Consider the following 27,787-nt stretch of genomic DNA (forward strand, 5'->3'; position numbering starts at 1 on the left):
AGGAGACCTGCCTCACAAAAAGGTGATATTAGTATCTGTGTTCCTGAATTTCAGTAGTCCTTTATTTGGATCTTATAATAACAGTAAAGTGAGGGTTTGTGATACATGGTTTAAGCAGTTTCCTCCCTCTCTTTGTGTTTTATTCTGCTTTATTTAAAAGCTTATCTAAATCTTATTTAAAAGATTATCTTACTATAATCAGGCCTCTTCCACTGGGTATATTTGCATTAGGGCTCTAAAGTCAAAAGGACATGGAGAACCAAAAAGAAAAAAAAAAGGAGAAAAGGCTCCTGTTTTGATCAAGATTCAAAGGGGGGAGGTGATCCAGGAAAGAAAAGGCTTCAGAAGATGATATGCATGTATAGGATCTGAGAACTTTTATGATTGTTAATTGTATTTATTTAAATTGCAGGAGAATAAGGAAAGTACTGGAGACATCAGAAAAAGCCTTTTTTGAAGGCTGGCAGGTGAACTAACAACTTTGTTTAAGTTTAACAGGAATTTAAAGTGGCCACCATCTACAGAAGACCAAGTTTATGAAGAAAATTGCAATTGCCATAATACATTGGGAGTTACAGTATCAATTGAATAATAAATAATATGCACATATTGTTTGTGTTTTGTAGTTTTCAAAAGAACCAGAATAGGAAAAAAGGAGTACATTAAAAAAAAAACACATGCTGGAAATGATGACATTGGTTATTCATAATTTTGTGACAATGATTACTGACTATATATGTTTGTTTCAGAAAGTCAGAGCTGGCAGCCTCAGATTTCTGGAATAAACAGAATTTGCTCATTTCAAGAGAATTAATGATTCAGGGAAAAGGAAGTGCAAACATTGCTTTTACAGCATTAAGAAAGGTACAGTGGAACTGGGGTTCAAATCACATACACATGGTTAATCAAAAGTTAAAAGTGATTTCTACAGTTAAATAAAGGTTTTACATTTTAAAAAGGTCTACATTTACTTGGGTGCTGGGAAAACAGACAAATGGAAAGATTTGATTTATAGTTTAAATAAAACTGTATAAAACATATGGTCTAGTGATACCATCCTAAGATGAAGCCTGGAAAGTATGATAATTATTGGGAAATGCTGGATTTCCAGGGTATATATGTTTTGATTGGACAAAATAATGATAAATAAAAGAAGAAAAGAGCGAAGCAGAAAGCAACAACAGAGGGTTCAGTGTTTAAAGTCTGCCCTGGAGACAGGGTAAACTAAATAAAGAAAGACATTCAAACTCATGGAAAGGGCCACCAGGATCAATGGCCCTACACTAGTACTAAGGGCTTTGCTCATTTTAATTTTTGGCTTATAGGGTACCTTGTCAAAAGATGTTGAAAATTAACAATGCAGTTTTAAGTACAATAATGGTACACAATCAAGATAATTGCTTTATTACTTTAACCAAAAGTACCCAAAGGTTGATTTTTATAAATCAAATCAATGATTTTGATGGCTTTCAGATAATATGTTTATGAGGTTTTACCTGAAAATGAAAGAAGTGTATACTGCACACTTGTATTGTGATTTTCACTAACCTAGCTACAGAAGAGGTGATAAAATCTATATTTCTAATATTGTGGGCTACAGTTGGAGAAATGGCAGCATTAAAAATTGGTAGATAATTTTTGATTTTCAGGATTCCTCAGGACTAAAGACTACTAATAAGATTGAATAGGTGCCTACCTATCAGCACCTACACTGGAAGATACTGACGCAACATATGCGTCCTGTTTACACCTGCAGAAGGATGAGAAAAATTAAGACTAGACTCTACCACAAGACACACTGTCTTGCCCAGCGTACAGTCTGCACCTGTGAATCCATGGATATATGTGAACTGTCATATCCTTTGTTTATTTATAGTGATACTTTGGTTTTGACCCTTGCTTTCTTTAAGTTTCTGTATTTTTATAGACACAAGCTTTTGGATACTGAAAATACCCTTCAAACAAGTCTGAGTGGACCTAAGCTGACCTCAGGTGGCCCAAATCATACATTGTTCCATGAAGATAGTTTATATGAAATTGCAACAGATGTTCTATATTTTGTTCTATGTTAACAATGTAAGGGGAAATTGGATCACAACAGTGTTATTCTACCATATACAGCCTGAAACAGGAGACAGCTCATCATGTCTGCTGGCTCTGGTTATGATATCCAGAGCTTGTTCTAAAAGGGTTACAAGGTATTGTCATCGGCCCTCCAAATATATTCTCACATGTCCCTGATGGCCTAGATGCCATTAGGATCAGACACATGAGAGATAAGGCAACGATGGCTGGAATGTGACTTTGGTGTGAAAATTGTCTTCAAGACATATACAATTCCACCTCTGCTGTCAGCCGCGCCTTGAAAGACACTTTTTGGGCCAAGATATCCTAAATACCCTATGTTTCAGTGTTTGTTCCGGATAACAAATTCAAGATCCAGATATGATATTTCTTTTTGACACAAATGAGCTACTAATTTTCATTATATTGGTCTTTAGCATGCTGTTTTGAGTGAAAATAATGCTGATAATTAGATTGGTCATACGCTGTACACTGAAATTAAAAAACCTGAGTTAAATGATAATACAACCATAGGTAGTTCTGGATTGTTCATCAATCAGCAAAAGGGGGGTTCTGTCCCATGACTGGAAATTAAGCGATAGTTAACAACTTCCATTGATAATTGCTTGTTTTATTTATTGATATATTGTTTTCCTTTGTGTTTCCAGCCCCTGATACAGGGCCGACACATAGGAGTTTAGTTTCCATTGGGTCTGCCTTATCAATTGAGAATGGTCTGAAGCTTACTGAGGACTGAAAATTCTTAACCAAAAATTAAGTGTCACCACCAGAAAGCCTGACTGAGGCTGAAAAGTAAAGTTATTACAACATGGGATCAAGTATAAATATATATGCTAACAATGGGTTTGCTAAAGCTTCTGTAAACCATCGCTTTGCAAAAAGGGGGGAATAATGTAGCAGCTCTTGAATATTTTATTTAAAGACCCTAATAATCCCTTACCTAGATGACCCTTACTCAAAAATCTTGTTTTTCCATGAAAGTGTTGACAGGACATGTTCTGCCTGACATTTGCTCTTTGCTCACAATATAAGGTCATGCAAACTGCAGTAATGATTTGGCTGCCCGGATGAGTTACGTGGGATGAACTATGAACATGTCACCTGAGGATAGTGCATACGTGGAGCAAACTATGGACACTTCACCTGATGTGATGAGTAATGAGTTATATAAGTTACAAGGCAACTACGCATGTCCAAAAGGATTGTAATAGTCAGCAAATTCCATTGTCAGTTAGCTTTCTGCGCATGCTCTGTAAAATTGTATAAATTGGAAAGCTACTACAGGCAAGGTGTGGCATTGCGTTTTCTGGGCATTAGCTAACATTGTCACCTGCTCTTGGCCAAAAGTAAACTATCTTGAAGACAACTTCTGCTGTCAGTCTGCTTTCTTCACGAAACGTCCAAACGAAATTCCACAACAATTAAGGATGTTTAATACATTTCTTATAGGGTGCGCAATATTCCTGCCTTTTATAAAACCATATTGATCTTCCTTTACTATTTTGGATATAATCTCTTCTATTCTATTTACTAATATTTTCGTGAATATTTTATAATCCTGATTTAGGAGGCTAATGGGTCTGTATGAATTGGGATCTTCTGGATCTTTCCCACTTTTTCTTACTGTTATTATCTCTGATTCTCTCCATGTGTCAGGGATTTTCCCTCCCTTCATTATGTTATTAAATAGAATCTTCAATTCTGGAATTATTATTTCTTTCATTTCTTTGTAAAATTCTGCAGTGTATCCATCCCCTCCTGGAGATTTTCTATTTTTCAGTGTGTCGATAACCTGTTCTATTTCTTGATACGATATTTCTGTTCCTAGTTTCCTATTGTCTTCTCTATCTATTATTTTCTGTATTTTCTCGTCAAATTCTCCATGTATTTGTTTTTTATACAATTCCTGATAGAAGTCTACAAATGTCTCCCTTATTTCCTTGGTCGAGTTTACTTTTTAAAAAAAGTAAACATTCATGGCATTTGTAAGGCTTCTCTCCTGTGTGGCTTCTTTTGTGCCTCACCAAGTCTGAACTGGAAGCAAAACATTTCCCACACTCCTGGCATTGGTATGGCTTCTCTCCTGTGTGGAGTCTTTTGTGTTTCACCAAGGTTGAACTGTCAGCAAAACATTTCCTACACTCCTGGCATTGGTATGGCTTCTCTCCTGTGTGGAGTCTTTTGTGGCTCACCAAGTCTGAACTGGAAGCAAAACATTTCCCACACTCCTGGCATTGGTATGGCTTCTCTCCTGTGTGGAGTCTTTTGTGTCTCACCAATTGTGAACTGTAAGCAAAACATTTCCCACACTCCTGGCATTGGTGTGGCTTCTCTCTTGATACGATATTTCTGTTCCTAGTTTCCTATTGTCTTCTCTATCTATTAACCCCCCCCCCTTTCCATTTCTTGCACATGTCCCTTTTGAATCTTAGCTCCGTTGAAAGTTCTTTGAACATCCATTCTGATTTCTTTTGTTTTCTCTTAATATTTTTCCCTCCTTGCAATTGTGCCTTCAGTATTTCACTTCTAAGGAAACGCATTCCATCTTGTCTGTTTCAACAGATATTTGCTGATTAAGCCTGGAACCAAAGGCACCCCGGCAGGCCCAGTCCTCCTCTCCCAGGAATCCTTCTGCTTACCTGACTCAGTCCCACTCCATCGCAAAGGGGGAGAAACGGCTGAGGATTCGGCAACAGCATCATTCCAGACCCTGGAGAGAGAGCAAGGGGTGGAAAGCTGGTCACAGAAACAGGCCTCAGACAATTGCCAATTGTGACAATTGCAGTCCTATAAAGAAACCCATGAGGAAACGGCCCTAAGAACACAGGCACATTCAACAGCCCAAGAAGATGTACAATGTGAGGGTTTAGGACTTTATCTCACAAGCAGTGCTGTGAGGATGTTCAAGTGAAACCAGCATTGGGCTTGGTGCAAGAAAGAAAACTGCAAATCAAATTGAAATGACACCTTTAGCAACCCAATGCCTACATATAACAATAATAATAATTTTATTTCTTACTTGCCTCTCCTTGCAGTTTGAGGGGAGTTCCAACACAATTTTAAAAACACAAACTTTGTCAAAATTCAACAAAGATACATATTTCTATAAAAGATCCACATTAAAACTGCCTTTCTATAAAATACATATTAAAGTCCTTAAAACATCACAGAAAAGACATGAGTTTAAGATATATACCCATCTCAAGGCCAAATGATCCGGCATGTTCACCTTCTGAAGCTCAAACCGTGGGTGTACAATCATCCCCCCAAAGCGGGATTTCCACTGGCACAAAACCCCAAAACTCCCAGAAGAGTTCCTTCTCACCCTGCAAGGCGGCAGCCCCGTCTCCTTCCCGCTTCAGCTCCTTCTGCCTGAGACTCTGGGTGGTGTCTGGTGGAGATTCCTCTGGTGCAGAGACTTCCATGGAGTTATTATTAGGGGCCTGGAAGAGCACAGAGCATTCCAGAAGGAGTTTGGGAAAAGTTCAGAAATATCACAGACCTATAGACCTTTTTGGAAAGAATAACTCTGAGATGGGAACCTAGTTTGGAACCAATGCCCCCCTCCCCCTCCCATCATTGTCTATGTTCTATCTTGAGCAGAGCATCAACCAAGCTGAGGGTAGAGATGGAGGGGCAGAGCAGGTGGGGAGAGAGGCCGAGGGAGCAGGGCCTTGCTTATCCCCCACATCGGCCCCATCTTGGAAGAAAGGCAGGATGTACGTTCAACCTGTCCATCAGTCTCCAGGATAGTGAAACCCAGAGGGAATGCTCTCACCTGTCCTTCCTGCTCCTTGTCCTCGGCCCGACTCAGGAGGAAGCCTTCCGCCAGGGCCACCGCCTGGGAACAGGTCTCTGCCCCACACTCTCGGACCCAGCTCCCCATCTCTGGGGGCAGGATGCTCAGGAACTGCTCCAGGGTCACCAGGTCCAGCACCTCGGCCTTGGTGTGCTGCTCTGGCTTCAGCCACTGGCGGCACAGATCGTGGAGACGACTGCAAACCCCTCTGGGTCCTTCACCCTCTTGGTAGGAGGACTGCCTGAAGCGCTGGCGCTGTGTGTCCGAGCTGTCAAGGTCCACACTCAGGGACTCATGTCTGGTTCTTTCCCAGGATTCCCCACTGCCCCCAGGTCCTGCTTCAGGCCCACGTGAGTTGGGTCTCTCCATGTTGGAACCACTCTGGTGAAGAACCCAACCGTATCCAAGATGCTTTTCCTTCCTCTTCTTTCTTTCAAGGGAAAGAAATCCCTCCACAGGCTCTACTCCGAGATTCTCGGCCAAAAATGACATTTCCTCTGTGAAAGAAAGGCAGAAAGGTTGTGGGACCAGGCTTTTGAGCAATAGTAGCAGCAGAAATGACAACTATATGATCCAAGGTATAATGACAGACCCGGTTTGGACTTGAAAGGTGCCTTGAATGTTTACAGTAGAGTCTCACTTATCCAACATAAACAGGCCGGCAGAACGTTGGATAAGTAAATATGTTGGATAATAAGGAGGGATTAAGGAAAAGCCTATTAAACATCAAATTAGGTTATGATTTTACAAATTAAGCTCCAAAACATCCTGTTATACAACAAATTTGACAGAAAAAGTAGTTCAGTACGAAATAATGCTATGTAGCAATTACTGTATTTACGAATTTAGCACCAAAATATCATGATTTATTGAAAACATCGACTACAAAAATGTGTTGGATAATCCAGAACGTTGGATAAGCGAGTGTTGCATAAGTGAGACTCTACTGTATTTATATGTATATTTATGAAAGTTTGAATGTAATTTAATTTAAATGGAATTTTGAAATGTGATTGTATTCTTTGATATATTTATTTATTTATTTACAACATTTATACCCCGCCCTTCTCACCCGAGGGGACTCAGGGCGGCTTATATGTTTTATATTGTAAGCCACCCTGAGTCCCCTTGATGGGTGAGAAGGGCGGGGTAGAAATGTTGTAATATATAAATAAATGAACAAAAAGAAGACTCAACAATGACATGGTTCCATTATAATTGACTCCAACAGAGACTCCGTCTAGACAACAAAAGGGGTAGACAAGAATCGGAGAATCAGCAGAACCAACTGCTACAGACAAAAAACAAGCCAATTGGGAAGCTGCATCAATTTCTTCTGAAAGATTTTACAATTGATGAAGAAATTAAAAAACCTATGATTCAATGGGTGAAAAGTCTAGGCTGAGCAATAAGTCCACGAGAATGGGAAGAGCTCTGGTAAAAATAACTAAAATTTATAAGGAGTCACACAATTAAATACAATTTCAACAAAATGATACATAGATGGTACAAAACTCCAGAAAAACTCTCAAATACACACACACACACATATATATGATATGTTGGGACTTGCCCAAATTCTAACGAATTCTGAATAAAAATCCACAGAGACATGGAAACTATTCTAGAGTACAAAATCCCATTAAGACCAGAACTTTTTCTACTGGGAAACATCAAGAAAGACTCTTTCTTTATATGACAACAGAAGCACGAACTGAATACGTAAAACTATGGAAACAAGAAGACATGCCAACACCAGAAAACTGGATGACAAAAGGTTTCGAAATGGCCAAATAGGACAAACTAACTTCAGCTGCACAACAAACAAATACACAGAAACTTCCAAGAAGGATGGAAGCCCTTCATTGGATTCACAAAGAAGCAAAGGAAGATGGCCACAGCAGGATCTGTTGACTAAAATATTATTAATAGTATACAGTTACATTGTGTACTATTTCTGAACTCTTTATTCAAGAGACTTTGAATCATTGACCTATTAGCAGCACTCTTTGATTAGAACACAATCTTGTTAATTAGATATCTTAGAGCGACACATAGATACAAACCCATATTTGTGTAGTATTTAAATAAAAGAAGAAAAGATGAAAATGTAACATAGGGAATTCTCACCCCCACAATCCTAATTGACTAACCAATGGAATCAATACAGCAGTCATGAGAATGAGATGAAATGCCTGCAAAGAGCTGGAAGAGGAGGCGGGAAGGAGGCTGAGAGCGCGGGAAGGCCACTCTACCTTTCCTTTGGGCGCCCACGGGGATTTCCGCCCTTCAGGTCAGGCCAAGACTGACCTCTCACCCGGATGAGGCCTCGGCGCTGCCCACGGGCCCTCGCCCAGTGACGTCACCCGCAGCCCCGCCCACGGCTCTGGCTCTAGAGAGAAGAGGAAACCGCCAGTCCCGTCAGACCTACACTTCAGGTTCTCAAGCGACGCATTAGGAAGCGGGGAAACGTCAACGAGCGGCGGCGGAGAGAGGAGGCTGCTTCCCCGACACGACCCGCCAATCCTTCCTTCCTGGCCCGGCCCTCCCTTCCCCGCCTCAGCCCGGCGCTTCCTCCGGAAAGGGAGGCGGGAAGGCGCAGGCGGGTCTGCCTGGAGGCCGATCCCCATTGGCGGGCGAAGAAAAGGGCCGGGGAGATTCTGCCCGGAGACTGATGACGCCAGGGAGGGAGGCGGATTCCCATTGGCGGATCTTGGGCGTTGGGAGGAAAAGAAAGGAGGAGCGTCTCTCTCTGTCTAGAGCTCCGTTCGACTGCCGAGAAGCCCCGCCCCTCTCTGGGCATCGTGCCCGCGCCTGCCATGTTGAGCCCGGGCGGAAGTCCACCGAGGAGGGAGGCGTCTTCCTAGAGAGACTCAGGACGAGAGGCGCCTTTTCCTGTCAGAGCGAGCGCGGGAGGGAGAGGAAGGAGGAAGCGGAGGAGGAGGAGGAGGAGGAGGAGGGGTGAGTGTGCGTGTGCGTGTTTGGGGGGGGGGGGCTGAGTGGGTCCCCGAGTCTCCCCCCGCGCCCCCCTCCGGCCTTGGCCTGCCTGGCCCTTCGCCTCAAGGCCTCCCTTCCGGCCTCCCTTCCTGCCTCCCCCCCCATCTCCATCTCCATCTCCACGCAGAGGCGCCTCCCGCTCCTTGGCCTGGCCCCCCCTTCCCCGCTTCAGCAGCCTGCCTGCCATGAGGAGCGGGCCAGGAGAGTCCGGCCCAGAGGCGGGAAGGCGCCGGCGAGTCTGCCCGGAGACGGGTGACGCGGAGAGAGGAGGCCCATTCCCATTGGCCGATTCCTGGAGTGACCGTTAACGGCAGAAGGGTGGAGCGGGGGGCGGGGCGGGGGCGTTCCTGCCCGGAGACCGATGACGCCGCTCTGAGAGGAAGGCGGATTCTCATTGGGCGTTGAGAGGAAAGGAAAGAAGGGGCGTGTCTCTCCGCCTGCCTCTCCGCTTCTCTCAAGCCCCGCCCCTCTGTGGGAATCTTGCCCGCGGCCGCCATGTTTCTTGAGGGCGGAAGTGCAGCGAGAGGCGGGAAGACTCGGGGTGGGCGGGGCCGGGCGGCGCTCTTTCCTGTCAGCGCCTTCGAGGGAAGGAAGGAAGGAAGGAAAGAGGAGGAGGCCTTTCGGAGAGAGAGGGAGAGAGAGAGGAGGAGGTGAGTGGGGGAGGGATGGGGGGCTCCCCCTCTGCCCTCAGGCCTTCCTTCCTTCCTTCCTTCTTCTCGGCCTTTGGGAGGGAGCGGCCTGTCTGCAATTCAAGCCCAACCTTCACCCTCAGTCTTAAATTAAATGTGGCTTTGTTTCTATACGCATTCAAGGCGTCAAATTGTAAGCTGAAGAGCCGGCGTTGTCCGTAGACTCCTCCAAGGTCATGTGGGATGACTACATGGAGCGGCGTTACCTTCCCGCCGGAGCAGTACCTATTGATGCACTCACATTTGCATGTTTTCGAACTTCTGGGTTGGCAGAAGCTGGGGCTAACAGTGGGGGCTCTCTCCGCTCCCCCAGTTCAAACCTGTGGCCTTTCGGTCCAGAAGTTCAGCAGCTCAGCGCTTTAACACGCTGCGCCATCAGGGGATATTATTTCCTAAAGGTTGTGAATATACAATATTTCTGATTGGTTTTTTTTGTTTGTTGGAGGCAAGTATGAATGCTGCAATTAGGAAAAATGATTAGGATGTAATAGCCTTGCAGCTTTAAAGCCTGGCTGTTTCCTCCCTGAGTGAATTTTTTTTGGGAGGTGTTAGCTGGCCCTGATTGTTTCCTGTCTGGAATTCCCTTGTTTTCAGAGTGGTGTTGTTTGTGATATTTTATGTGCTTCTACTGTCTGTGGCCCTGAGAAAACAGGATTTGCCAGACTTTGATGATGGGAATACTTTGTTGGGAGGTGTTAGCTGGCCCTGATTGTTTCCTGTGTGGAATTCCCCTGTTTATTTACTGCCCTGGTTTTAGAGATTATATTGTTCTGCATTATTCTATCCCAGTAATTATTTCATATTAAAGAAGAATCTCACTTATCCAACATTCGCTTATACAATGTTCTGGATTATCCAACGCAGTCTGCCTTTTCCTAATCAATGTTTTTGTAGTCAGTGTTTTAAATTCATTGTGATATTTTAGTGGTAAATTTGTAAATACAGTACAGTAGAGTCTCACTTATCCAACATAAACGGGCCGGCAGAATGTTGGATAAGCGAATATGTTGGATAATAAGGAGGGATTAAGGATAAGCCTATTAAACATCAAATTAAGTTATGATTTCACAAATTAAGGACCAAAACATCATGTTAGACAACAAATTTGGAAGAAAAAATAGTTCAATACGCAGTAATTCTATGTAGAAATTACTGGATTTATGAATTTAGCACCAAAATATCACGATATATTGAAAGCATTGACTACAAAAATGCGTTGGATAATCCAGAACGTTGGATAAGCGAGTGTTGGATAAGTGAGACTCTACTGTAAATACTACATAGCATTACTGCGCATGGAACTACTTTTTCTGTCAAATTTGTTGTATAATATGATGTTTTGGTGCTTAATTTGTATAATGATTACCTAATTTGATGTTTAATTGGCTTTTCCTGCATCCCTTCTTATTATCCAACATATTCACTTATCCTGCCTGCCTGTTTACGTTGGATAAGTGAGACTCTACTGTATATTTCTAATCTTATATTATCTGCTCAGAACTGGATTATCTGAGGCCCCTTCTTCACAGCTGTATAAAATGCACACTGAAGTGGATTATATGGCAGTGTGGAGTCAAGATAATCCAGTGCAAAGCAGATAATATAAGATTATAAAGGAGCAGACCTGATCGTTGGTCTAAAAAATGGAAAAGTACTTGGATCGGAGTTAATTATCCCGCAACATTTCAAAGATTGGTTGACAAGGTCCTTAGTGGCCTAGGAAACTTTTGTGTGGCCTACATGGATGATATAGGAATTTTTAGCAATTCGTGGGAGGATCACCTAAAGCATTTGGATATAGTATTGGGCAGATTAAAGGAAGCTGGCTTAACCATCAAAGCTTCCAAATGTAAATTGGGAAAAAACACCACAAAATATTTAGGGCATTTAGTAGGAGGAGGTTGTATTCGACCAGACCCTACTAAAGTGAAAGCTATTCACCAGTGGCCAGTGCCCAAAACGAAAAAACAGGTTAGATCATTCCTCGGATTGGCTGGATATTATCGAAAATTTATTCCCTCCTTTAGTAATCTGGCAGCCCCTTTATCGGACCTGACCAAAAAGAAGAACCCTAATAAAATAATCTGGACTCCAAATTGTCAAACATCCATGGATCGGTTGAAACAGGCCATTACATCAGATTCTGTCTTAAAAGCCCCAGATTTCGATGAACCCTTCATTTTGACTTGCGACGCGTCTGACATTGGGTTAGGAGCTGTCCTAAGTCAAATTGATAAGGAAGGTGAGGACAGACCTATTTTATTTTTAAGTAAGAAGTGGCATTCCCACGAATGCAGTATGTCCACCATTGAAAAGGAGTGTTACTCCATAATTTGGTCAATAAGGAAACTCAAACCTTATTTATGGGGAAGGAAATTCACCCTACAAACCGACCATGCACCATTGAAATGGTTGGATAATGTAAAAGGAACAAATAATAAACTGTTACGGTGGAGTTTGTCATTACAAGATTTCACATACGAAATCAAACATGTCACAGGTAAAAGAAATGTTGTTGCTGATGCACTGTCTAGAGTGTCTTGAAAAGTTAAAGGTTTTTATTTATGGTTTATTCAATGTATTTAATCATAATAAGTTTGTGTTACAGTAATGTGTTTATATATATATATATATATATATATTGGTATGCAATTTTTAAATTATTTTTGCCCATTCTGGGATTCTAAATGGCCAAAAATAATCTTCTTTGGGTGGAAGGTGTGGAGAAGTCATAGTTATTGTGTTTAATTTTTGTCTGTTGGAGTGTGTATTTGTGTTTTAGTTAACAGTAGCCATTTTGGAAACATGAGTAAAGCAGCGGACATTTTGTTTCATTTCACAGTGGTTGGGTTGCCATGGAGATGAAGCTGGTTAGCTCATGAGAGAGAAGTGGGCGGAGCCAAGGAAAGGAGAGCGGTTTTTAAAAAGAAGAGAAGCCAGTTCAGTTGAGAGTTGGGAGTTGAGAGGGGAGAGTGTGTGGGAGAGAAGGAGAGGGTGTGTGTGTGCATGGCTGTAGGCTTGTTTAGTCAGAAAGTACTGAAAAGATAGGCCTGGCACAGAAACCTTTAGTCAGGACAGACTAAAGGGAATCTAGTAAGATCTCTAGTGGGGAAAAATCTAGGGATCTGGGATTTGATCGGTATTGGATCAAATTATTAGTCTTATTGTAGTGGGGACATTGTCCACGAAAGAACTCGACTGTGGTTAGGGTTCGCTACAATTTGGTAACATCAGTAAGAAAGTGGAAGAAGATTTACACCAAAGTCTACGGTTATAGAGTTATTAAGCCACTTGTCTATTTAGAGATATATAAGTTAATCAACCAAACCCGCAACTAAGCTTTGTACAAATAAATTTGTTGTTATTTGTTAACATCTGTCTCATCTCATTCCATTTGCGTCTGTGGAGCCAAGTTTCATCAGTATTAATTCAAAAAACCTCACATTGGTGGCAGTTAATTGAATAAATCACACACACAGTATATAATTGGTGGCAGCGTATAGAGATTTAGTGTAACACTTAAGTTTAGTTTACATCTTTTCAAATTGGTGACAGGGGTGGGATCTGAAAGGATTCCCCTCTGTCTGACACCTTTTCAGCGGGAGGTTGGACTGGATGGCCCATGAGGTCTCTTCCAACTCTACTATTCTATGATTCTATGATTCGCGTTGGTTCGTAGGAGAGGAAGCGATCACGTAGATAGGCAGGTCCTGAACCGTTTAAGGCTTTATAGGTAACTAGCTGTGCCCGGCCATGCGTTGCTGTGGCAAAGTGGTGGTGGTGTTGGTTAAGATTTGTTGTGTAATTTTTATTTGACGTTATTTGTATTTTTTAATTAATTTTATTGTAAGTTATCTTTTTATTTTTTATATTTTATTATTTTCTTGTATAATTTTTAGTTATTTTTTGTTATTATGGTATTTTATTATATTAATTTTTTAGTGTTTTTAATTATTTTTTTAATGTTTTTTATTATTTTTTATTGGGTTGCTAGGAGACCAAGTTGGAGGAGCTTAGCCTTCTAACGGGCAGCAATTGGATAAAAGCAATTATTCCTTTCTCTCTAATTAGGACTTTATTTTTCTTTTCTTTTTGTTGTATCAACCTAGAGGCGTGGATGATGGGTTGTGTCGTCAAATTTCGAGGTTGGGGGGCCTGTAGTTTTGTTGTTTTGTGGGTCGCCGTGATGCCATTACTCTTTTATATATATAGATAACCTGCACCTTTAATTTGGCCCAGAAACTTTTGGAAACTTTTTCAGTTTCAATTGTCCTTCTTTGGGGGCCACTAGAGAATTCTTCATGATAGTATTCACTTGATCTAGCTTGTTGTTGGCACTATCGATTAATCCATTCAAAATTTCCACTGGTTTCATAACTTCTGTATGTTTAGCCAATATCTTATTATGTTGTTTTCCTTTCTCCATTTTAGGAGTTTTCAACTGAACATTGGATTTGTTATGTAACCACTTTCATCCAATAGATGTCATATTGTGATAAGTTTTCAAATAAATGTCTTTTCTAAACAAGCTCCTCTATTTGGCAATGCTTCAGGAAGATGTTTTGACTTCTGTTCAATTCAAGGTCTCACTGAAAAATCTTCCTTATTTCCTTTCTCTTTTCTCTCTAATCCAGAACATTACAAATCACGATTGCATTGGGACTGTACCTATTTCGTCACAAGAAGAACTTCACTTTATCTTCGATTTCAAAATTTGAGCTTCCCCATTCATTCTTGTTTCTCCTCTTTCTTCCTTTTCTGTTTTCAGAGTTACCTCTTTGTCTTTGTCTATAACAGATTTCATATGCAATAGGGTAACAGTGTAAATCAATGTTTCTCAACCTGGGGGTCGGGACCCCTGGGTAGGTCACGAGGGGGATGTCAGAGGTGTTGTCAAAGACCATCAGAAAACACATATTTCTGATGGTCTTAGGAACCCCTTTGGCAGTCCTTGTGAATGTGATCAACAAATTCTCTGGTTAATTGGGGGACTAATTATTTATTTATTTATTTTATCAGACTTGTATACCGCTACTCCCAGTTTGGCTCAGAGCGGTTTAAATTAAATTAAATAAATTAAAACAATACACTTAGCTTTAAAATAACAATAAAAACAGACATAGCCCCATGTTTTTCACCCATCGAAAGCTTGTCGGAAGAGCAAGGTTTTGCAGGCTTTCCGAAAGGCAAGTAGGCCTCGGATAGTTCGAGTTTCAACTGGCAAGGCATTCTATAAATGAGGGGCTACAATCGAGAAGGCTCTCTGCCTAGTAGAAGACAAATGATAAGTCCGTATGTTAGGGACTTCAAGCAAATTTTGGTCTTTGGACCGAAGTAATCTCTGGGGTTGGTAGGGGGATAAGCGGGCCCTCAGGTACGCCGGCCCCAAACCATGTAAGGCCTTAAAGGTTAGTACCAGTATCTTGAAAGTAATCCGGTACTCAATCGGTAGCCAGTGCAGCTGTTGTAGAATTGGGGTGATACGCCACCTCGCCGGCACCCCGGCGAGAAGACGGAGCCGCCGCGTTTTGCACCAGCTTTAGTTTCCGGATCACTGACAGAGGAAGGCCAATGTAGAGGGCGTTACAGTAGCCGAGCCTCAAGATGACCGTCGCCTGGATCACCGTAGCCAGGTCGTTCCTAGATAGGTAGGGAGCCAGTCGCCTAGCCTGACGTAGATGGAAAAACGCAGATCTGCTCACAGCAGAGACCTGGGCCTCCATTGTGAGCAGAGGGTCCAATAAGACACCAAGACTTTTTACAGAAGATGACGGACGCAGTGTCTCGCCATCCAGGGTAGGCAGCTGCATCTCCCCCCCACCCGGACGGCCCAGCCAAAGGATCTCCGTCTTCGCTGGATTCACCCTCAACCTGCTGGCACGCAATCATCCAGTAACGGCCTCAAGGCACTGATGGAAACTATCGGGTACGGAGTCCGACCGGCCCTCCATCCTCAGAATGAGCTGAGTGTCATCAGCGTACTGGTGGCACTCGAGCCCAAAGCTCCGCACCAGTCGGGCAAGCGGTCGCATATAGATGTTAAATAATAGAGGAGAGAGAATAGCCCCCTGTGGACCCCACAAGTTAGCGGAGACCTCTCGGAAACCATCCCTCCCCTCACCACCCGCTGTCCCTGATTCTGGAGGAAGGAGGACACCCATTTAAGGGGTATCCCCCTAACCCCCGTCATGGCTAGGCGGTGGGTCAATAGATTGTGATCGACCGTATCAAATGCTGCTGTGAGATCCAATAACACAAGCAGCGCTGATCCGCCTTGATCCCTTTGGCAGCGAAGCTGATCTGTGATGGCAACTAGCACAGTCTCCGTCCCGTGCCCCCTACGGAAGCCGGACTAGAAGGGATCAAGTCCGGCTGTGCGATTGAGGAACTGCTGCAACTGTTCCGCTGCTGCCCTCTCAACCACCTTGCCCAGAAACGGAAGATTCGAGACTGGGCGGTAGCTAGCGGGAACCGAACAATCCCAGTCTGGTTTCTTCAGCAGCGGAGATACCATCGCCTCTTTTAAACCCTCTGGAAAAACTCCTTGCTCAAGGGAGCTATTTATTATATTCAACAGAGGTTCACGTAATCCCTCCAGGCAAGATTTTACTAGCCAGGAGGGACACGGATCGAGGGAGCAGGTGGTCGGCCTAGTTGCAGTCATCTGGTGGCACAAGCTATACCTGGTACTACCCAGATGACAGTCAGAAGCATCATATTTAGCACATAATTTTAGTTCGAGCCACAACATTGTCTCCTGTGCAAAAGCAAACTTTTGCCTTTATTTTTCCTTCATTTACAATGTAATGTCTTCCTGTCCTTGTTGCCTTTCTATGAATCCGCTGCAGTTTGCCAATGTCCTTTCTAAAATGGACTGAACTGAGCAGAACTGGGCAGGAATCATGATGTCTCCCACCCAAGGGTGCTGTTGGAGTGCAGAAGGATCTGGAGGGCAGCAGGATTCCCACTCACCCTGGGGGGTCTATCCATCTGTCTCCTCTATACCGCCTTCTCTCATGTACTGCTGCTAGGCTGAGTGCCTTGGCTCTGGCTGAAGTTACATACCTTTGTGGTATAGGTTTTGTAAGAATGCAGTATGTCAAGGAACTTTGTGGCCTAATGTGCTCTCAGTGTCTCCAGGCGCCTTGCTTTAGAAACGTGGGGCAGGGATCACGCTGCAGGGAAAGAGAGGATCAGGAAAATATCTCTCCCCCAAGTTGGAGGAAGTATTTTTCTCCCAAGACTGATCACTTGGGATAGTCTGTCCATACAGATGGCCACTCAGGTTTTGAGTGGAGATGTGAAGAAGCGGGATCTAGGTAGGAAATGCTTTGCATCGTTAGCCCCTTTCCGTGTTGACCATATTATTAGAGGCCTTCCTTTACCAAGGTTGGATTAGACACAGGATCTTAGGCCGCTATCCCCTTTGCAGGGATTGTTCTTTGTTGGGCAAGTGTTAAAGTGCTTCTCAGGAGGCAACGGGCTCTTACCAGTTGGGCCAGTCTTTCTCCCCTCTTCCCCTGTGATTGCTACAGCACTAGGCTATTGTTCTTCATGTTCAATGAGATCTTTCTGTACTCTGCTCCTAATAAGATTTTCCTCTCATTCGTCTCTCAGGTAACCTCTAAACGAACCTTATGAAGAAAACATTGCCCTTTGCCTTTCGTCTGAAATGAAAGTACGCAGGATTAACAAGAACAAGAAATGAATTGGAGAAATTATATTTCAAGCTACATACCTTTAAATGTAAGGAAAGGGAGGATTGTGCTGTAAAAAGAGGGGTTGGTAAAGAGAAAATAAGGCTACCGCAATACAGAGACTGGGAAGAGGAAATGTCCTATTCAGGAGTCCATATCTGTGAACTTCAGGCATAATATTTGAATAATAAATGTTAAAAAATGGAAAATTCATTGTCAAAATCACACACAGGGGAGAAGCGACATAATTGTAAGGACTGTGGGAAATGTTTCATTAGGAGAAGTTCTCTTGCTAAACATCAACGAACTCACACAGGAGAGAAGCCATATAAATGCATGGAATGTGGAAAGAGCTTCAGTGAGAGTGGAAATCTACGCACCCATCAAAGGACTCACACAGAGGAGAAGCCACATACATGCATGGAATGTGGAAAGAGCTTCAGTGAGAGTGGAAATCTACGCACCCATCAAAGGACTCACACAGGGGAGAAGCCATATAAATGCATGGAATGTGGAAAGAGCTTCAGTCGGAGTGGAGATCTACGCACCCATCAAAGGACTCACACAGGGGAGAAGCCACATACATGCATGGAATGTGGAAAGAGATTCAGTCAGAGTGGACATCTGCGTATCCATCAAAGGACTGACACAGGGGAGAAGCCACATACATGCATGGAATGTGGAAAGAGCTTCAGTAAGAGTGGACATCTGCATATCCATCAAAGGACTCACACAGGGGAGAAGCCACATACATGCATGGAATGTGGAAAGAGCTTCAGTCAGAGTGGACATCTGCGTATCCATCAAAGGATGCACACAGGAGAGAAGCCACATAAATGCATGGAATGTGGAAAGAGCTTCAGTCATAGTGGAAGTCTACGCACCCATCAAAGGATTCACACAGGGGAGAAGCCACATACATGCATGGAATGTGGAAAGAGATTCAGTGAGAGTGGACATCTGCGCACCCATCAAAGGACTCACACAAGGGAGAAGCCACATACATGCAGGGAATGTGGAAAGAGCTTCAGTAAGAGTGGACATCTGCGTATCCATCAAAGGACTCACACAGGGGAGAAGCCACATACATGCATGGAATGTGGAAAGAGCTTCAGTCAGAGTGGACATCTGCATATCCATCAAAGGATGCACACAGGAGAGAAGCCACATACATGCATGGAATGTGGAAAGAGCTTCAGTCATAGTGGAAGTCTACGCACCCATCAAAGGATTCACACAGGGGAGAAGCCACATACATGCATGGAATGTGGAAAGAGATTCAGTGAGAGTGGACCTCTGCGCACCCATCAAAGGACTCACACAAGGGAGAAGCCACATACATGCAGGGAATGTGGAAAGAGCTTCAGTAAGAGTGGAAATCTACACACCCATCAGAGGACCCACACAAGGGAGAAGCCACATACATGCATGGAATGTGGAAAGAGTTTCAGTCAGAGTGGAAATCTACGCACCCATCAAAGGACTCACACAGGAGAGAAGCCACATACATGCATGGAATGTGGAAAGAGCTTCAGTCGGAGTGACTATCTACTTTCCCATCAAAGGACTCACACAGGAGAGAAGCCACATACATGCATGGAATGTGGAAAGAGCTTCAGTGAGAGTGGACATCTGCGTATCCATCAAAGGATTCACACAGGGGAGAAGCCACATACATGCATGGAATGTGGAAAGAGCTTCAGTAAGAGTGGACATCTGCGTATCCATCAAAGGACTCACACAGGAGAGAAGCCACATACATGCATGGAATGTGGAAAGAGATTCAGTGAGAGTGGACATCTGCGTATCCATCAAAGGACTCACACAGGAGAGAAGCCACATACATGCATGGAATGTGGAAAGAGCTTCAGTCAGAGTGGACATCTGCGTATCCATCAAAGGATGCACACAGGAGAGAAGCCACATAAATAGGACAAGTGCAAAGAAGCCAGAATGTTTGTCCAAAGAACTTCTAATGACTATGACTTAAAATAGACATGAACAGGAAGTGGAAGGGGAAGAAATCACAAAATCATATAACCATAGAGTTGGAAGAGACCTCATGGGTCATCTAGTCCAACCCCCTGCCAAGAAGCAGGAAATTCCATTCAAAGCACCCCGGACAGATGGCCATCCAGCCTCTGCTTAAAAGCCTCCAAAGAAGGTTCCACAGCTGAACTGCTCTCACAGTGAGGAAGTTCTTCCTTATGTTCAGGTGGAATCCCCTTTCCTGTATTTTGAAGCCATTATTCTGCATCCTAGTTTGCAGAGCAGCAGACAACAAGCTTGCTCCCTCCTCCTTATGGGATTTTGGCCTGCATAAATAGGGGCAGAGTGTCTAGATCCAGGGAAGTCATGCTCCCCCTCTATTCTGCCTTGGTCAGACCACTTTACCTGGAATCACACTGTGTCTAATTCTGGGCACTGCAATTGAAAGGAGACGTTGAAAAGCTGGAAGGTGTCCAGAGGATGGCGACTAAAATGATCAAGGGTCTGGAGAACAAGCCCCATGGGGAGCGGCTTAAAGACCTGGGCATGTTTAGCCTGCAGAAGAGAAGGCTGAGAGGAGACATGATAGCCATGTACAAATATGTGAGGGGAAGTCATAGGGAGGAGGGAGCAAGCTTGTTTTCTGCTGCCCTGGAGACTAGGACGCAATGGAACAATGCCTTCAAACTACAGGAAAGGAGATTCCACCTGAACATCAGGAAGAACTTCCTCACGGTGAGAAGGGCTGTTCGGCAGTGGAACTCTCTCCCCCGGACTGTGGTGGAGGCTCCTTCTTTGGAGGCTTTGAGGCAGAGGCTGGATGACCATCTGTCGGGGGTGCTTTGAATGCGATTTCCTGCTTCTTGTCAGGGGGTTGGACTGGATGGCCCATGAGGTCTCTTCCAACTCTGGGATTCAATGATTCTATGATTTAAAGTGAGTAAATCGAGATAAAAATCAGCATGCAGCAAGAGTTTTGTAGATTGGTTTTTCTATTAGTTTTGTTCTTTTTATGTAGGTTATGTGTCCTTGAAGCTTTAATGTTTCTTATGTAGTCCTTTCCTTAAAAATGCCAAAATTGTAATTTATATTAAGAATTATCAGAACAACCTATTAAGAGGACAGAAATAAAGCCAGGAAAGCTCCAGGTCTGGACGGATTGGGAACAGAATATTACAAAAGTATTAGAGAAATACTGACTGCAACAATATTAGAATTGTATATTGGAATAATGATTGTGGAGAAAATACCAGAATCGTGGAGGAAGTCATTCATAATATTAATATGAAAAGATTTAACAGACCCAGGGTCTTACAGGCCCACATCATTAGTTAATCAGGATGAAAGGTTTTTATCAGTTATAATAGCCAATAGAATGAATAAATGCATGTACAAGTATATATAAAAAGATCAATCTGGGTTTGTAAAAGGAAGACAAATGTTACTAGCATTAGATATATTTAATGCTTTGATTGTGTAGCATGGCAGATAATAAGTGAGATTATGAATTAATTTGGAATGGGACGTAGAATAAAAGGATGATTAAAACAATTTTATTTGCTATGGTGATAGAATTATGTGCAAACGCCATCCAAAAAGGTAAGAATGTAGAAGGTGTAGGAATAAAGGAAAAGCAGAAGGTGAGCTTATTTGCTGATGACACATTGTTATTGATTAAATATCTGGGTAGGTCAAATGGATAGGAGAGAGGATCATTAAAAGATATTTGGGAAAACAACGGGTTTATATTATACAAAGAAAAAAGAAAAAGACTTTATAGAACAGAGCCATACGGGAATTAGAATCAAGAACAAATTAATATACCTGGGAGTAAGTATAACAAAGGACTTAAAAGAAATAGAAGAGGTAAATGTAGTAGCATTGAGGAAAATAGTTCAAAAAAAAATTAATACACATCTATCTTGGTTTGGAAAGACAGCAATACTAAAAATGAAAATGCTTCTGAGGATAAACTTTATACTTACATATACCTTATATTTATAATGCCATTTCAGATTACAGAAGAAGAGTTGAATACATGATTTCTTTGCAACATTTCTACCCCACCTTTCTCCACCCCAAAGGAGACTCATTTGGACAAATGATAAATACTGTAATGGCAGTCAAAGAAATTGACGAAACAAGTTACAGAACAGATCTCAAAAAGAAGAAGGATTAGCGCTTCCTCATATGAAAAAATATTATAAAGCAAACAGACTGAGATTGGTTATACAAGGAATGATGAAAAGGAGGATGTAGAATAGTTAATAATGGATTCAGGAAAAGTGGAGGAAGAAATTCGGAATATGTTTTAAAATAGTTTATGAGAAAAAAAATAAGGTAAACTGGGAACCCAATGTTGAGTAATGCATTAGAAATATGGAACAAATACAGGAGAAAGTTAATAACAGATGGCTCAATAATAACCCCAATTATAATGGAAAAGACATTTCCAAAAAATAAAAAATATATATGATGGATAAAAAAATTAAGGGGAAAAACTTAGATAAAATAGGGGATTGGCTAAAGGTTGGAATGAAGAAAGAAAAGATCAGGAACATAAAAATTTGAAAGGAATATCCAGTAAAATTTCTAAAATATTAATTGAAAAAAACAAAGGAAAAGTAAAGAATAACACCTTCAAGAAGATTTGGAAAGAAGATATAGGAATGAAAATCAATGAAACAGAGGGGTTACAATTATGGGCACAAAGACACTTGAAAAATATATCCATATGTGTTAAAGAAAATTATTATTTAGTTGATATGGAAATGGTACCTCACACCCATAAGAATAGGAAATATAAATAAAAACTACTCAAACAATTGCTGGAGAGGATGCCAAGAATCGGGAACATACATACATATGTGGTGGCTGTGTCAATATGTAAATAATTTCTGGGGAAAAGTATTAAGAGAGATAGAAGACACAATGAACATTCAAATAGAAAGCAGTCTTAGCATGGCTTTATTCTCATTATATAATAATAAACAGTTGGAAAAAGAGGACAAAGATGCGATAACAAACGCATTAACAATTGCAAGACTGCTTATAGCAAGGAATTGGAAAAGGGAAATAAATATAGAGATAGAAGAATGGTATAAGGAAGTATGGAAACTGGGAAGAAATGATAGGTTGACGTGGAGAGGGATTTAGAAACAAAGTGGTTGTGATGATGTCTGGAGAAAATGTATTGGAAGAGGATTCAAAAAGAAAGACAGAATTACCTCCTCAAGAGGGAATGAAAAGGAATTTTGGACAGATGATAAATAAAAAAAGTGACTTGGGGGAGGGTAAGAAATCTGTATAAGCGTGAAAATAACAGTAGATGCCAAATGTTAATGTATTGTAGATTGTACTGAATATTATGTGGCTGCTGTAAAAGGATGTACGATTTTCTTTAAAAAAATTAATAAATGTATTTGTAATTTGTATAAATATGCATTTGTTTTTCTTTCTTGTATTTGAATATAAATTATTTTTAAAAACAGATTATGATGTAGCAGCTATAAAAGCCAATGTGATTCCAGGCTGTCCCGATAGGAGGATTCTGTCTATATCCAAGGAAGTCACGGCCTCCTTTCTTCCGCTTTGGTCAGACTCACCTGGAATGACCCTGTCTCCAGGTCTCGGTCCCACAATTCAAGACGGATATGGACAGGTCAGAATATCTCCAGAGACGGGATGTAGAGAAGGGCGGAGAGAGACAGCTGGGTATGTTTCACTTGGAGGAAAGAAGGAAGGGCTTCTCCCTCGGCAGGAAGGAAATGTTGGATCCCAAAAGGGTTGGCCGTGGTCAGGATGAGAGGTGGACGGAGAGGAAAGGCGTGTCCATGAGACCCCGTGTTGCCTCCTCCTGGAATGGACTCCTAGGACCCTAGAGCCGGAAGAGACCCCCAAGGGCCACCCCGTCCTGCCCCTGCCATGCAGGAAGGCACAATCAAAGCACTCCCGATAGATAGCCTCTGCAGAGAAGCCTCCAGAGAAGGACACTCCACCACACTCTGAGGCAGCCTAGGCCACTCTCCAACAGCCCTTACTCATTCTTAATGTGTATCTTTGTATATTAAGAGAAGACCTGTAAATAGTTATAAGTAGTGAATAAATCAAGAATAAAACCTCCAAGGACTTTGGATGAAAGTCAGAACTCAAGAGTGTTTATTCAAAGAGACGAACTAGTTTACAAGGCCAGAGGCTGTGAAACTGTGACCAGGACTGTGCCGTGTTTTGGGGGTTGGAATCCACTCCTTGCCTATGAGACAGTCTGTCCCATTGTATAGCTGGAGGAGGCCGTGAGAGGACTGAATTCACCTGCCTGTCTAGCAGGGGTCTTGTGTGTGTGTTTTACTCTGCTTCTCCTTTCCTTCCATCACTCATTAACACTGACTAGTTGTGCAGGCCTCACCTACACAACAGAAAGCATTTCCTGAAGGTCAGAGCTGTTCAGTAGTGGAGTCTGCTCCTATCGGGAGTCCATAAGAGTCTCCTTTGGAGGTTTTTAAGCTGAGATGGTATGACCATCTGTTGGGGGTGCTTTGGTTGTTTATTCCTGCATGGTCTGAAGATGATTAGCCCCTCAGCACACAACCCAAACTGACTGGGAGGAGGAGGAGGAGATGTGTGTTCTTTCGCCATGAAACCACTGATCCCGTGGGTCGTGGAGTCCAGCCCCATTCTCTCCAAGCAGCGTCACCATCCAGAGCATCCTCCGCAGGTCGCTCTCCAGCCCCTTTTTGGGGTCATCCAGAGAGAGGAACCCGCACTTCTCTAGGCCCTTGCCTTCTTACCCAAATCAGAGATTCACAGAATAGTATATTTGGAAGAGACCACGAGGGCCATCTAGTCCAACCCCCTTCTGCCAGGCAGGAAAAGCAGAATCCCTTGCCAGAATCCCCGCAGGGTTCAATACTGTCTCCCACGCTGTGTAACATCAACATGAAGCCGTTGGGAGAGATCATCTGAAGTTTTGGAGTTCAATGTCATCTGTACGCAGAGGTCTTCCTTGTCAGTCGCAAGGCCAAACAGGGCACAGGGTCACAGCCTGTGTTGGATGGGTTACCTGTCCAAACGTCTCTCCCCTTATGAACCATCTCGGAGTCTAAGACCGTCTGGAGAGGCCCTGCTCTCAATCCCGCCCTCTTCGCTGACATGATTGGCAGGGATGAGAGACAGGGCCTTCCTTCTCGGTAGTGGAAAGGATGGGAAGAGAAGAGAAAAAGGAAGGAAGGGCAAGAGAAAAGAAGACAAAGGAAGGGAAGGAAGGAAGGGGAAGAGAAAATAAGGCAAAGAGAAATATGGGAAGAGAAGAGAAAAAGGAAGGAAGGGCAAGAGAAAAGAAGACAAAGGAAGGGAAGGAAGGAAGGGGAAGAGAAAATAAGGCAAAGGAAAATATGGGAAGAGAAGAGAAAAAGGAAGGGAGGACAAGAGAAAAGAAGACAAAGGAAGGGAAGGGAAGGAAGGAAGGGGAAGAGAAAATAAGGCAAAGGAAAATATGGGAAGAGAAGAGAAAAAGGAAGGAAGGGCAAGAGAAAAGAAGGGAAGGGAAGGTAAAGCAAGGAAAGAAGGAAGGAAGGGCAAGGGAAAAGAGGGCAAAGGGATGGAAGGGAAGAGAAAAAGGGAAGTAAAGAATGGCAAGAGAAAATAATAATGATGATGATGATGATGATGAATCTTTATTTATATCCTGCTTTTCTCCCTCACCGGACCCAAAGAGGCTTACGACATATTAAACTCACATAAACAACAATCAGAGTACATCAATAATATAATATAATAGGATAAACAGATTAATAAAAACAATTATAGTTTGCATTCAAGTTCATAAGGCATCAAATGAGACATATATTGTACTCTACTCCAGTCCATAACATATGATAGGCAAAGGAAGGGAAGGCAAGCGAAGAGCAAGAAAAAGCAAGGAAAGAAGGCAAGAGAAAAGAAGGCAAAGGAAGGGAAGAGGAGAGAAGAGAAAAAGGAAGGAAGGGCAAGAGAAAAGAAGGAAAAGGAAGGGAAGTGAAGGGAAGAAAAAAAGGAAAGAAGGGCAAGAGAAAAGGCAAAGGGGAGAAAAGGGAGGGAAGAGAAAAAGGAAGGAATGAAGGGCAAGAGAAAAGGCAAAGGAAGGGACAAGAAGACAAGGATAGAAGGAAAGAAGGAAGAAAGGGGAAGGAAGGGCTAGAAAAAAGAAAGCAAAGGAAGGGAAGGTTAGAAGGCAGACCGTATTTTAGTTCTTGCGAACCACTGGTAGTCCGTGGACCACTGGTTGAGAGCCACTGTCTGAAAGGGAAAGGGCTAACTCTGGATCCCTCCCATAACGGCCATTTACAATATTCAAGCTGACCAGTCCTGACTAAAGAGGAAAACAGAGGATGTGTCTGTAGGGGCACAACGTTCACAAACTGGACATTTAAACCAAGGTGGAAATGGAGCTGGAAACTAAGACCAGAGGAACAAGTGATGGAATCACATATGGTTTATTTCTTTTCAGACGAGGTGACAAGACAATCATATTTAACTCTCTGAATGTCAGGATGCAAAAAGATCAGCATTCTCCAAGCTGTTCTTTTCACACCTGACTACAACAAATCGGATAAAGAAGACCATTTGGCTGGGAAGGCTGATTTATGACAGGGTCTGGTCTTCAGACGTGGGAAAGGACAAAAGGAAAGGGAGGTGTGAATGGAGAAGAAGAGACGTGAAGGGAGGAGGGAAGCAACCACCCAATATACTGAGGGGAAAGAGCGGAAGACGGGCAGTAGAAGCTTTGCGGCCATTTTGGCAAGGCGGATTCAATAAAGTTTTCCATGGCTACAAGCTGTGTGAGCCTATCTTTGTCTCCTACACCTTCCAGGAACTGACACTGAAGCAGTGGTCCTCAACCTGTGGGTCCCCGGGTGTTTTGGCCTACAACTCCCAGAAATCCCAGCCAGTTTACCAGCTGTTAGGATTTAGGGGAGTTGAAGGCCAAAACATCTGTGGACCCACAGGTTGAGAACCACTGCTCTGAAGGATTGTCACACAGAGCTTGCTTTCTGCTGCTCCAGAGAACAGACCTCCAACTTACAGGTTCAAATGACAAGAACGGGACTCCACCAAATCTGACGCAGAACTTCTCAAAGGGTCCTGTTTGAAATCAGACATTTACCCACAATGGCTGTTTTTTACCCGGTATGTGTTCTCTGGTGCTGGTTAAGGGCTGAACTCTGAGTAAAACATTTTCCACATTCATGGCATTTATATGGCTTCTCTCCTGTGTGGAGTCTTTTGTGGCTCATCAAGTTTGAACTGTAAGCAAAACATTTCCCACACTCCTGGCATTGGTATGGCTTCTCTCCTGTGTGGAGTCTTTTGTGGCTCATCAAGTTTGAACTGTCAGCAAAACATTTCCCACACTCCTGGCATTTGTATGGCTTCTCTCCTGTGTGGAGTCTTTTGTGTTTCACCAAGTCTGAATGGGAAACAGAACATTTCCCACACTCCTCACATTTGTATGGCTTCTCCCTGGTGTGGACTCTTTTGTGGCTCATCAAGTTTGAACTGTCAGCAAAACATTTCCCACACTCCTGGCATTTGTATGGCTTTTCTCCTGTGTGGAGTCTTTTGTGGCCCACCAAGGTTGAACTGCAAGCAAAACATTTCCCACACTCCTGGCATTGGTATGGCTTCTCTCCTGTGTGGAGTCTTTTGTGGCTCACCAAGGCTGAACTTTCAGCAAAACATTTCCCACACTCCTGGCATTTGTATGGCTTTTCTCCTGTGTGGAGTCTTTTGTGGCCCACCAAGGCTGAACTTTCAGCAAAACATTTCCCACACTCCTGGCATTTGTATGGCTTTTCTCCTGTGTGGAGTCTTTTGTGGCTCACCAAGTTTGAACTGCAAGCAAAACATTTCCCACACTCCTGGCACTGGTATGGCTTCTCTCCTGTGTGGAGTCTTTTGTGGCTCACCAAGGTTGAACTGCAAGCAAAACATTTCCCACACTCTTGGCACTGGTATGGCTTCTCTCCTGTGTGGAGTCTTTTGTGGCTCACCAAGGTTGAACTGCAAGCAAAACATTTCCCACACTCCTGGCACTGGTATGGCTTCTCTCCTGTGTGGAGTCTTTTGTGGCTCACCAAGGTTGAACTGCAAGCAAAACATTTCCCACACTCCTGGCACTGGTATGGCTTCTCTCCTGTGTGGAGTCTTTTGTGGCTCACCAAGGTTGAACTGCAAGCAAAACATTTCCCACACTCTTGGCACTGGTATGGCTTCTCTCCTGTGTGGAGTCTTTTGTGCCTCACCAAGGCTGAACTGAAAGCAAAACATTTCCCACACTCCTGGCATTTGTATGGCTTCTCCCTGGTGTGGACTCTTTTGTGGCTCAACAAGGCTGAACTTTCAGCAAAACATTTCCCACACTCCTGACATTGGTGTGGCTTCTCTCCTGTGTGGAGTCTTTTGAGCCTCACCAAGGCTGAACTGGAAGCAAAACACTTCCCACACTCTTGGCATCTGTATTGTTCCTGACCTGTGTGAAATTCCTTGTGTTTCAC

The 27,787-nt window shown here is 43.0% G+C and overlaps 3 protein-coding genes and 1 pseudogene across 5 annotated transcripts in view; 1 reads left to right on the forward strand and 3 right to left on the reverse strand.

Moving 5' to 3' along the window:
- The window catches only part of LOC134296836 (zinc finger protein 43-like), a 149,409-nt gene extending 140,511 nt beyond the window's left edge, over positions 1 to 8,898 (reverse strand). Inside the window, exon 1 of one of the 3 annotated variants that reach the window (XM_062972741.1) lies at positions 8,140 to 8,890. The gene's annotated coding sequence lies outside the window, so the exon portion shown is untranslated. Of the gene's footprint in view, positions 1 to 8,139 lie in introns of all 3 variants that reach the window. The other 2 variants (XM_062972742.1, XM_062972735.1) reach the window with 2 other exon arrangements.
- The window catches only part of LOC134296866 (zinc finger protein 24-like), a 115,775-nt gene that overhangs the window by 74,395 nt on the left and 13,593 nt on the right, over positions 1 to 27,787 (reverse strand). The window lies entirely within an intron of this gene.
- LOC134296872 (gastrula zinc finger protein XlCGF7.1-like) lies at positions 18,216 to 22,694 on the forward strand (the record flags this gene model as incomplete). The annotated part of the gene is made up of 1 exon (XM_062972879.1): positions 18,216 to 22,694. A coding segment is annotated over one exon (984 nt), but the record flags the coding sequence as incomplete, so codon positions are not given.
- The window catches only part of LOC134296874 (zinc finger protein 850-like), a 32,932-nt pseudogene continuing 30,147 nt past the window's right edge, over positions 25,003 to 27,787 (reverse strand).

Source organism: Anolis carolinensis, chromosome 2 (genome assembly GCF_035594765.1).
Source record: "Anolis carolinensis isolate JA03-04 chromosome 2, rAnoCar3.1.pri, whole genome shotgun sequence".
Taxonomy (NCBI): domain Eukaryota; kingdom Metazoa; phylum Chordata; class Lepidosauria; order Squamata; family Dactyloidae; genus Anolis; species Anolis carolinensis.